The 12,219-nt window shown below is 36.9% G+C and overlaps 2 protein-coding genes across 2 annotated transcripts; both read right to left on the reverse strand.

Moving 5' to 3' along the window:
* Window positions 1–6,658: 6,658 nt before the first annotated feature.
* On the reverse strand, window positions 6,659–8,289 carry LOC115229982 (crossover junction endonuclease MUS81-like). The gene is made up of 4 exons (XM_029800238.2): window positions 8,245–8,289; window positions 7,501–7,693; window positions 6,952–7,224; window positions 6,659–6,864 (listed from the first exon to the last, which is right to left on the reverse strand). The coding sequence occupies exons 1-4, from the start codon at window positions 8,287–8,289 to the stop codon at window positions 6,749–6,751; spliced, it is 627 nt and encodes a 208-aa protein (XP_029656098.2). The 3' UTR covers window positions 6,659–6,748.
* Window positions 8,290–8,329: 40 nt separating this feature from the next.
* Window positions 8,330–9,592, reverse strand: LOC115229983 (dual specificity tyrosine-phosphorylation-regulated kinase 4-like). The gene is given in 3 exon segments (XM_029800239.1): window positions 8,330–8,984; window positions 9,016–9,158; window positions 9,161–9,592. Coding segments are annotated over 3 exon segments (1,230 nt in total).
* Window positions 9,593–12,219: the final 2,627 nt, after the last annotated feature.

A 12,219-nucleotide genomic window follows, 5' to 3' on the forward strand; every position in this document is an offset into this window, starting at 1 on the left:
CATCGAACTTTACATTTACGACGCCCAGAGAACGAACAGGCCGGAATAATCGACGTCTGGCAGTACAACGTCGACCGAGAGTTTCTACAAATCCAGGAAATAGCCCAAAACTACCACTACATAGCAATTGTACTGCCCACCCCTACTCCCAGGACACCGAATTCCCCGGCTGCATCGAACAAGTCGACCACCGGGTTGTCAAACACCACGGCTATCAAAACGTGGCTGCCAACCTCCGCCAACTAAACGTGATCCAAATCGGGATTTCCTTCTTCACGGAGGACGGACAGTGCCCTCCGGGATTCCACACGTGGCAATTCAACCTCAAATTCAATCTCAAGTTTTCCCGCCTTTCCATCATAGACGGGAAAAATTCAACGAGTCCTCAATCCGACTTTTACAGAGCGCGGGCCTCAATTTCGAGGACCACGAGAAGTACGGAATCGACCACGACACTTTGGGGTGCCTGTTCTACACGTCGGGACTGATCCTCGACCCCCGCAAGGTCTTTATTGGCTTCCACTGGTTTGTTGAGTTGTTTTGATGTGTTCAGTGCCTTTGATTTTGCCTATCTTGTCAAGGTTCTCAAGTCTGGGTTGGTTCCGTCTTCGGAAACGCGTTTTTTTACTTATTTGAGAAAGTTTTTTCCGCGGATTTATGACTTGAAGTACATGATGAAGTCATGCAGGTCATTGCGTGGGGGACTTCAGGATATTTGCACGTTTTTTGATGTTTGTTGTTGGGGGATGGTTTTGTAGATCAGACGACTGGGGATGCAGCATCAGGCGGGGAGTGACAGTTGGGTGACGGGGATGTGCTTTTTTAGAATGAGAGATGTTTTGCTTTCTCTCTAGTTTAGCTGTTTTTTGCTCCTCATTTGAACGAACGACAGTATTGCAATATGCTCTTCTTTTTGGGAGGGGAAGCGATGCAGGAGATCACCGATGAGTCTTGTGTTTGAATTGAATTATCTTCTCTTTGTTTTATTTATTAAAAAAGTGATTTTTGTGAACGTTGGGTTGAATTGTGCTCATTTTTCGTTCCTTATTGCTATTTTCTTCACGTTTTCTTTTGATACTGGATTCCATTGGACTCGACAGGTTCGACGGAAAATGTTCAATGCATTATAACAGCGTTTCCCAAAGTGGGTGCTGCGGCAAATACTAGGGGTGACCCAAAATTCGAAAAATTATTTTATTACGTAAGTAAATTATAAAAAGTTGCAATTAGAGATAAAGAAACGAAAATAACTGTACGAATATCTGTTATACGAATTTGTCAAGTGTTGTGAACAGCTTTTATCGAAAGCCGAATGTAGGCTTTGTTTGAAAAAAACTAGCACTTTTACTTGTTCTGAGAAGATAATGAACATAGTGAAAAGTTCTGTTTATGAAGCACTGACGTCTCTTTCGAAGTAATGACATACTTCTTTTGTGACTTAGATTAGCTATTTAATTGCCAAAATGGGTGAAGCACATTCGATTGGCTAAATACTGATCAAACCATGCGTAGAAAAGATTCTTCAATATTTTTCGGTGATGATGATTCCAAAAAGATTGAACTAATTTCATTTTCCAATAACACGATTAGTAGGAGAATACATGATATGAAAGCAGAACTCGAATAACAGTTAATAACACGAATGAAAAATCTGCTTTTAGTCTGCATGGATGATTTACCTATATTAATGATTTTTATTTGTTATTTCTGCAATGAATCTATCGAAGATTTTTTTCTTTGTGAGTCGATTAATTTTATTTATTTATTATTTATTAAATCAAATGAAAATAAATAACAAATATTCAATTGTATCAATAATTATTTTAATGAAACAAATATTTCCTAGATAAACTGTATCAGCGTTATCACTGCGGAACCGGATGTCTTAATCGGTCACACAACAAAAATGGGGGAGACAAGATTGACCAGAAGAGACACACGACTCTGTTTGGATTAGTTAGTTCATTGGTAACATGTTCTCTTTCTGTCTTGTTCTTTCTATAAAAAAGCGTGGACTGCCTGAGCGAGATGGGAGACATGTCAACATGTTTACATTCGCGTAAGGGCTATTTACGATTTTTACGAAACTGTATTGATGTTTGTACCGATGAAGAAAAATCAATCACTGGAAAATTTTCTGGAGCAGTTTTTCGTATTAAAGAAATAGCTTGAAAATATTTTACCAATCACTGTATTCTGCATTTGTGTCCAAAAATTTACCTATCCACTCAAAAAACCATCTCAATTCGCGGGCGTAACCTGTGAGTGTCGAAATCCGAGACCCGATCTACTGAACAAAGCTGATTGCCTTTCCGAACAAAGAACCAGATTTCTCAACTGAGAATGGAAAGAATTGGTACTTCTCCGCAAGTGAAGAGTACTTTCGCATATTTTTACATTCGGCAGTAGTGGCGATTGATTCAGGGGCGTATGTGGACATCAGCAGGTTCTTGGGCGAGAATGAGTCTACACACGTGCATTCCAGGAGGGACGACGGGCCGTCTCGAAGCAGGCCAAACGATGTTGATCAAGGGATGCGCGGAATGACTTAATACGCGATTGAAGGCGAATTTCTTTCCAAGCAAATTGCATTTGCGGGAGGTCCGGAATTTCAAGACCAAGCGAGTGCCACTTCATGACGGCCGATGATTACTCTGGAGGCACGTAAAAGATAAAATTATGGCTCTGTCACTAAAAAATACAATATTTGATATTATGTGTTAAAGAAAATAACTTCGAGTGTTTTCAACACAAACACGAATATATTGAGTCCACTACGTTGAACGAGGAATTTTTGTGAACTAGTAGATCATTTGGAGCAATTAAAAGTGAATATAAAAAAACATTTTCCAGACAAAAAAGTGAATAATGATCGAAGAGTTTTTTTTGGTGATATTTTTTTGGTAAAAAGTTTTTTAAAAATATTGTGTAATTGTTTTTTACTATTAAAAAGTCGTTTATTGAGCTCCTTACATAATAGTCAATAAATCAAAAAAAATTTTTCGCTGAATATCAACAAATTCTTTAAATATTAACAGATCACGAATTGAAATAAGTGTTAAAAAAAGTTAAATAATTTTTAGATTTTAAACTGAATCATTGTTTAGTTTTTGGAGTAAAATACAAAATCAGTATCCTTCATTGTCAGACCAGGCTGTCCATGCGCTCTTACCATTTTCGACGACATATTTATCATTTTCGTTTTCGTTATACACTGCGACCAAAGCAAAATACAGGAATCAATTAGATGCGTTGGTTGACATGAAAGTCCAACTCTCAAGTTTAACTCCTCTTATTAAACGACTTTGTAATTGTAAAAAACAATTACACAATATTTTTAAAAAACTTTTTACCAAAAAAATATCACCAAAAAAAACTCTTTGATAAATTAATGAGGTTTTCACCGTGGTCTTAAATAAAATAAAAAATAAATAAAAATAACAGACTAATGGTTAGTTGTATTTCCTAACATTTAGATATAATTAAAAAATGAAACCAAAATAGTTACTATGAATAGAGTTAAAAAATGTTAAGTTTTTAAATTTTTAGCAATTATCTTTTGTCAATAATTAGGTTCAAACTATGTAGGTCACCCTGTCAACAATGAAGGTCGCAGGAGTGGGGCGCGACATACTATATCGGAATTATACAGTCGCATCTTATGAATGGACAATCCTAATAATCCCACAATAGAACACCACCATCCTTCTTACCCGCGATCACTTTCCAGAGAAGAACACAGATTACTTTATCAACCCTTCTGACCTAACCTTAACTTAAAAAAAGTTGAAAAAAAATCCCTAACCAATAAATTTCGAGAAATTAAAAAGGCGCAGCAATACCGATGATTCCACAGGCAATTCGAGGACCACTATTCCCTGTGATTGGACTCAACTCATGTTTGCCCCTGTTAAGGTCGTCGGCCCACTCGTGCAACTACAAATACATCCCTCCCACATACCACGAGTGTCCTCCCAATCACAGAGTGGGGTCCAATCAACTGAATCTGCGCATCACGTACATCCAAATTCGCCACTCCATCAGAAAATAACAAATTGCCCAAATCACCGACATGTCTGATCAACAGAGAACGGGTACCTCTCTTCGTCAGTTATATCTCCGTGCACTTTTCCGAAGGGGTTGTAGTGACTACCCGCGGACGTACACCCTGCCAGTTTTGGGGAATGAATGTACCGTTTGTAAGGTCGCCAAATTCGTGGATATGAAACCCGTGTTGTCCGTCTGCGACTTTTCCGTTGAGAGTGGTGATTTTTCCGAAAATGTGAGTGGTCTCCGAAGCGGACTGTTTTAGTTATTTTAGTTTATACTGCTTGGGAAAATTTGATAATTCCATGAATATTTAAATCAGGGTTTGAGAGCACACAAACAGCGTACGCCATGCAACTGAAATTATAATTTATTTGCCATATTATTACGTCTAATAAATATCATTTTTAATTATATACAAAAATTAATTCTTCTAATCTTAGCTGACCTATTCGCTCAAGTTTTGAAAGCAAAAAATGTGAGACACATCCAAATCTACTATAGTTAGCTAGTTGATTTTTAGCGAAGAATATTTGCGAAGAATAAATTCACCTTCGTTGTTAATCAAGTTTAGAAACTTGAAAGCGAATGCTCATTTACAAACCCGATATAGTTGGAGTTAATTGCACTTTTTCCTTTTTTAGATCTTTCAAGTAAAGTCTAAAAATCCAACTTTAGTTTGTTTCATTCTTTATAAAGAGAATAACATTCCATTTCCATAAATTTGATAATTGACTTGCATTTTATTTAATAATTCCAAAAACTTTTCTTTATAACAATGGAAAAAACCTTATTAACGCAAATTAAATGTGGAATTATACAAATTGGGACAGCATCATCGACTTTTGCCAACAGAACTACATTTATTGAATAAAGTTAAGTTTAGATTTATCATCAAGTGTATTGTTTTATTGAAAATAATTATAAAATAAAGCCTATGAAAGCTTAGTGCTCATTTTACAATCCTTTAGTTTTTATTAAGAAGACTGAAGTAAAATTTGGACATTTTCTGAGAATAAACTTCAAACTCAGTTTGTAACAGAATAGTTTAATGAATGGAATTTTATGGCAAGTCTAATGCTGAGAGCTGCAGTAATTTCAATTCTAATATGAAAAAATTTAGAGTGGTTGAAAAATAAATATAGAATGTAAGATGTAGAGATAAAACACATTTGCGACATTTCCAGACGGTTGTAAATATTTCCTTGCTTTCTGAAAATCAAAACTTAGGAACAAGAATAATAATATTTATAGTCAAATAAATAAGAATCCGATTCTGACGATTCGTTAGGTTCATTTTGTTTGGTAAAAGATTCGAAAAAGACCTTTAATTTGATATAAACCTCATCTAAATAGATAAAACTAGTAACGCATCTTGTTGGTCGTCTGCAAATATTGTATGAACTCAGACGATATTACACTCTGTCGTACAAACTAATACAGAATGATCTGAGAATACGTGATAGAAGGATTAGTTTTTGCAAGAAGAGATTTTTAGTTTTGAAAGAATGTGGATGAAGTCTTAACCATGGATGATCTAGTTATGTCTTTTTTAGAACACATGATAAACCATGAGCAACTCTAAAAATACATTTCAGGAAATTTCTGTGATGTAAATCCGAAATCAGCAAAGGACGACGTAGACCATAAAAATGTAAAACCAGACAATCCTACCAATCTCCTTCACAAATAAACATTTAGTTGGTCAATATTGAAAAAATCATTAAGAATACGCGACGAATCTATCAGAACAGAGTTGAATGAAAAATTAATTTGGAATGTTTTAACATGTTCGAAAAATACATTATTTAGTATTATTTTTTAAACAGTTTCTATATAGCTTTTATATTTTGTATATCGGATTTTGATAAGAATCATCATTGATGACTCCAATTATTAACTACTTAAAACACAGTGAAATAAAAATACAAAATGACCAATAACCCATCTAAAAAAGTGCCCGCAATACTGCAATGAGTAAAAATACATAACTATCACTTTCAAATATAAAATGATTTTATTACTGAAAAGTCAATCACCAGGTTTTACTCCACAAAAAATGATGGACTCGCTTACTAATAACAGGCCCAACTCTTCTACACAATCACAAGTTGATAAAACCGTCTCCCATCGGAAATATTAGCCAACATGGACAGTCGAGTGTCATCATCTGGACAAGACCGATATGCCTCAATCAACCTCCCCAGACTGCCATACTTCGTGGCGATCGAGGAACTCTTCATGACCGACATTCCTTCCACCTGACACAACACCATCGTCAGCATTGCAGACCCGGATATGTCCTCCAATATACCAATACCAGTACTATCGATTTCCCAAAACGGCGGGAAAAATCTGAAAATGAATAGAATATTGCATCTTCTTTCCCGCGCTTTTCCAATACTTGTTCAATCGGCTTCACGTGGATGTCGACTCCCTGCAATGTGGGATGGGAATACCCTAAATTGGCTGCTCAGGTGACTGTGGACAGTCTTGAGCAACCTAGCAGTGGAAACTGAGTTGAATGTGCGATAAACACGAATTTGGTCGATGATCAACAAATAGAGAGGGAATATACTTGTATGTTACATATGGCCTGTTGGAGAGAGGACGAGTTGAGTGAGCAGTAGAGTGCCCCTTTTCTACCATCCTCGACCACATACATTATATTCCTAATTCCTGTCGTTTTGAGGCGATGCTGTCATTTAGGCCTGTCCAATACCTTCTGCTCGTGGAGACGTCCGTCAATTATAGACGAGGCAAGGTCGTCAATTCGTTTCCTCTCCACAATAAAATCAAGCACCACATCGTCATCATCTATTATTTATTTATTTATTAAAATAAATAAATTATATATATTTAAATATTTAAACAAATATTTAAATAAATAAATTAATTACTCACGTGGACACACAGGGTGCTCAGAATGCCTTGAATACACCCACAAATAATCCCCCACAACCAGTTTGGTGACACAGTAGTCAATACTGGCCAACTCCCGGAAGAGCTGTTCATTCCGATTCCCACAGAACTCACAATTATCCACGTACAGCACAATCCGCCCTCCCTCACTCGGATGCACTACCGTCCTCTCCCCTCCTGTCAACTCACTCGACTGAGCCCCCGAGCCCGCCAAATCTATTTCCGCGCTGATGGTTGACCACAGTCTGGTCCCTTCTGGTGTCAGACAGTACCTTAAATATACAAAATGGTATATTTTCACTCAGTTGCTGTTTTTTTCCCGACGACTTTTAATTTTAGTAAATTTTTCATAGATTTCCATATTTCTGAGTCGTCTATTATTTAAATAAATAAATATACCAATGTTGTCGACGTGGGTGATGTACTTTTTCGATCTTTCAATAAGAACAGCCTTAGTTGCTCGATCATTCTCGTTGTTCTATATTGACAGAAAGAAAAAAACCTCAGTTAAAGCCATTATTAAGCCATAACCGGCAGATCCCTCAGAATATGACGACACTGGGCGAGTTGGATTGCAAGGATTTGTAGTCCTTGTTGTCTCAGGATTTGTCTGTGCCAGTCTTTGGTCGACCATTGCACACAATTTAGGTCCAAAACCCTCCAGGATTTTACAATCGTTGCCTGATTTGATTCGGATAGGGAATTTCCTTAGGGAGGCTGCGGCCTATTGGAATAGATGTTAGGTTAGTACTTTTCTGTATATAAACTTTGACATGAGTCCATCTTTGGAGGATTGGTCTTGTAGTTCTTTAAGCCATTTAAGGATATCAACGTTGGGATTTTTGTTTATTTTTACTTTTCTTATTTTGTTATCAACAGGAGCACCACCTGACTCCATTTTTTAAATATTTTATTTATTACGAGATTAGTAAGGCCAATTATATTATTAAAAGAATTAAAAATAATTGGTATATTAAAAAACCAGAAATGAATTAAATTAATATATTTTATATAAAAGAAAATTATTTATATATGGAAAATTTGTTTAAAAAAGGCAGTCTGTCTTTCCCTCCATTTTTTGCTGAGATGTAAAAATGGATGGTTAACCATTAAAAATCAAATCACATTTTTGATGAGGAAACACATTTTCCTTCATTTTCGAAGAGAAAACAAAATTTTTTGAACTCTCCTTTGCCTCATTCGTCGTCCCTACAATCAAAACCCCCTCAAACTCTCAATTTTAGCACTCATCTCCTCCCTCTCGTACTTCCTCACCAACGACCTCATCCATTTGTGTTTGAGGGCACTGCAGGGGGTCATCCTCCGTGCTGGATCCCACCTAAATTGATGAATAACGTCATCACAACTCGAGACATTTGGCTATAAAATCGACAAAAATCGTGTCGTTTGAGCCGACAGCAGACGCGAGAGATTTGGAGGCGGGTTTGGACTTTCTTCTGCACTTGGAGGTGACAGTCAGTTTGTTATTTGAATCTAAACTTATTTTGTATATTTGACCAAAAAAATAGCTTTTCCTGGAAGAATTGGCAATCATGTGAGTGGGCGGGTAGTCGAGGACCTGAATTATGTAGGACAATTGTTCGTGTTCGTTCTCCCCAGGGAAGAGTGGATTCCCCGTGTACAATTCCGCAAGGATGCACCCGAGACTCCACATGTCAATCAACGTGGAATACGGAATCCCCAGGATCACTTCCGGGGCTCGGTAGAACCGGGACTGGATGTAGGAAAACACTAATATCAACAGGACTGACCAACATCGTTTATCCTCGTGACAACTTGACCCAAAGTCAATTATTTTGCATTTGCTTTGGCTGTTTTTGAGTAGTAGAATGTTCTCCTGTGGGTTGAGTAAGGGGGATACGGGTTTGAGGTCACAGTGGATGATTTTCTCCTTGTAGAGCAAGACCAGGCTTTGGAGAATGTGGTAGTTCAGTTTCCGAATTGTGCCCAAACTCATCCCTCCAAAGTTATTTCTTTTCAAAGCTTCGTATAAACTTGTTCTAAACACTAAAAACTCCCCAAAACCCCAAAAGTTCAAAACAAATGCACAAATGATTACGAAAGTAAAAATACTCGTTCATGTGGACAACATTGTACAAATTTTTGGTGTCCTTTCGCAGGATTTTGTCCAACATTTCCACCTCCATCAACGCCTGTTGGTGGAATCTACCCTCGTCAGGAAAACTGACCTTCGTTTGTTGCGAATAAGTTTAACTGCCACTGTGCGGTCTAATTTGTGGTCGTGGCATTTGAGGACCTGCCCGAAGGACCCTTTTCCTAATTCCTCGATGACTTGGAATCGGTAGTGGAGGTGGTCGTTGATGGTCTGTTGGTGGGGACGGAATACTTTTATGTAAAATCCCTGCTCGTTGTCAAATCCGTTGTTGTTTTTGAACTCGTTTGTTTCCCGTTTGCTCGCATTTGACCCAAAATACCAAATTTGTTTGTATTTGAGTATTTCCGACTGCTCGAATGTGGTCAACTTGTTTCCAAAATGGAGCAAGCAGTCTACTTTAAATATTATTTCCAGACCTTCCCCGCTCATTGGGAGTTGGGCCCTGCTCGGCATTGGTGTGTTGCTGACTCTGCCTTGGAGAGACATTTTTCGGTTTGTTTTTTGAGTCCTGTCCACACGTTGTTTAATCTCGGGGAGAACGGTTCTGTCGGAAGGGATTTTGTTATGATTCAACCAGTTATGTTTATCCATAAAAAGGGAGACTATCAATATAATCCGAAATAACAGCACATAATAATTAGAATAAATATATATTACCCTATCGATCAGCTTGCTTTGATGGCTTAAAATGCTGACAATCGATTCAATGTCACAATTCCCCTTTGTTCTTGTAAGTAGGATTTATACCATTGTTGACCTTTGTGTATTATTTTTATTAGAGTTATTCTTTTGGTTATATATTCTAATAAATTATGTTGGTTGAATTAATTATGTGAATTTTAATCATTAAATAATAATTAATTTTAATAATTTAGGTCGACGTGGGGGTAAAGTAATGATCCCTCGATTTGTATCATTTCCGAGAGTAATTTTTAATCATTTTTAAAAAACAAGTTTATTTCGAACGGTCAAATTAAAAAAATGAAGAAATACTGCCTCATCTCTGCAAGTGACGAATATTACAAATCTGTAATAATCAAGTACGAGCGATTATGCAGTCGTTTGTCCGAGGTGGACACCAAGGGAGTGGAACCCATGTGTTTTCCCAACGAAGACGAATTGTGTTCCGAATATATTCCATTCTAGGGTCGCCACTCTGAGATCAGACTCCGAAAGCAATGATATTGATAAAAATATAATATTCAAAAACACAAAAAATTCTGTCAACGATTATTTTGTAGTTAAAAAGTAATTTAAATAATATTAATTCCAAACATTTTTCTATTAATATTGTTTTCGTGGTTTTTCTTGGGAATCTTTCATATTGCCTTGTTAAATGATTAAAGTCGAATAATAAGAATAAATTTATTTTGGACCGTACAACGTATCCGTGCTTACAGGAAACAAAAGTAAAGGATGGATTAGACAGAATCAATTTACGCCTGATTCTGTGCCCCACTGAACAGTTGGTGTAAAACCGAATTAACTTTGTGATAAACTTTTTATCCAGATTTGGATGATCACGGCCGGTTACATTTTACCATGAAAAATTTCAATTTAACCTTGAACAAATCATCCTATTTTAATCATTAAAGATTAATGTATTTTATTTAAAATCTGATTTATTTTGAACCAATAATAAATTAATAGTTAATCAAACTAAGCAGATCTCACTCCAGCTCGCTGATATCCACTCTCCTTCTCTTGAAAGAAGAGTCTACTTCCAGCTGCCTCTTACTCCCCACTACCACATCTGATTCAACCATTGCATCTTTTGTAGCATTCATTGGTCGTCTTCATATTTGCATGCCATCTCCACATACCGGTTGGAAGCAGAAGCGTATTCTTCACCAGAGATTTTAATTCCGTGCTTGTGTTCGATCATCATACTCTCGAGCGTTCTTTCAGTACAACGAATTGGATGTATGTCCTCGTTCCTGCTTCAATAGATAGTTTCTTCATATAAATTTTTGAAGCATTTCGAGACAACTCCACCCATGTCATAACCACAGGAATTATTTTTACTTGACAGCTATACAGAAGCGAAAGCTCACTTGCCAATAGGTCATACTTGTGACACTTTTCCACCTCCACTTGCTTGAGGCGATCCTGTGAGGTAATACCCACTTCAATTAGATTTATTTCGTTTCTGACTTTGTCGTGGACAAAGATATCTGGCCTTGTTGTATTCTACTTTTGTTTCGGTGAGGATTGTCGAATCAACCCTGATTTCAACTTTTCCCGTCGACAGTGTTGACTGAACAGAATGTCCCTTCAATCGTCTTGCTTTTTTGAGTCCATAAATTCGCCACAAGTTAAGGTGAATACACTTCACAACTTCTTGTGTCTCCGGAGATAATCACTGTTGAGCTTTTACCACACTGAGTAGCCATGTGGTCAACAGTTTTCTTGCTTTTCTTACATGATTGCATAATGAGTCAGCGGATGCAAAGAACAAGTTTCGATTTTGCAAAAGACAATACAATGCTTCGCTTCGTGGCCCATTATTTCCATTAGATAGCCATTCTGAGGTGCAAGTAAATCAACATTAGGTTCATCCATACATTTGAAAAGCACAGAATTTAGTGCTTTAGAACTAATTTTCTTTTGTAAATATTGTATCTGACTGGACTTTAGAGACTCCATAGTAATACTCTTCTTATAAATAATGCATATTTGGAGGATAGAAATCCTGCTATCATAGCCAAATGCCATTTATTCATTTTAATTACACGCAGAATCCCCGCCCTCCGTAAGCATATAGTTGACATATTTTCCAGGCTCGTAAGGAACTTGAAGAGCATTTGAAAGTACTGATGAAAGCCCTCTCCAAGAGCCTTCCGGTATAAATACAGTCTCTCTTTATTGCAGGTTTGAGATGTAATCTGAGCGACGTAAGTAATTGCCGTATTTGTCTGTCAATATCATCAAATTCAGAAGGTTCAATATTGATTAGCCCAATATAATAATTATATAGTGACATATTCATTTATAGCACGAAACAGATTCACAGAGTTTGAGTTTTGTTTTCGATAGCATAGTTATCCTCTTCTTAACATCTCAAAAGATCGAGTCCATAACTCATTCTTAAGAACATTGCTTCCACCATCTTA

Source organism: Octopus sinensis, unplaced genomic scaffold (genome assembly GCF_006345805.1).
Source record: "Octopus sinensis unplaced genomic scaffold, ASM634580v1 Contig14003, whole genome shotgun sequence".
Classification (NCBI taxonomy): Eukaryota; Metazoa; Mollusca; class Cephalopoda; order Octopoda; family Octopodidae; genus Octopus; species Octopus sinensis.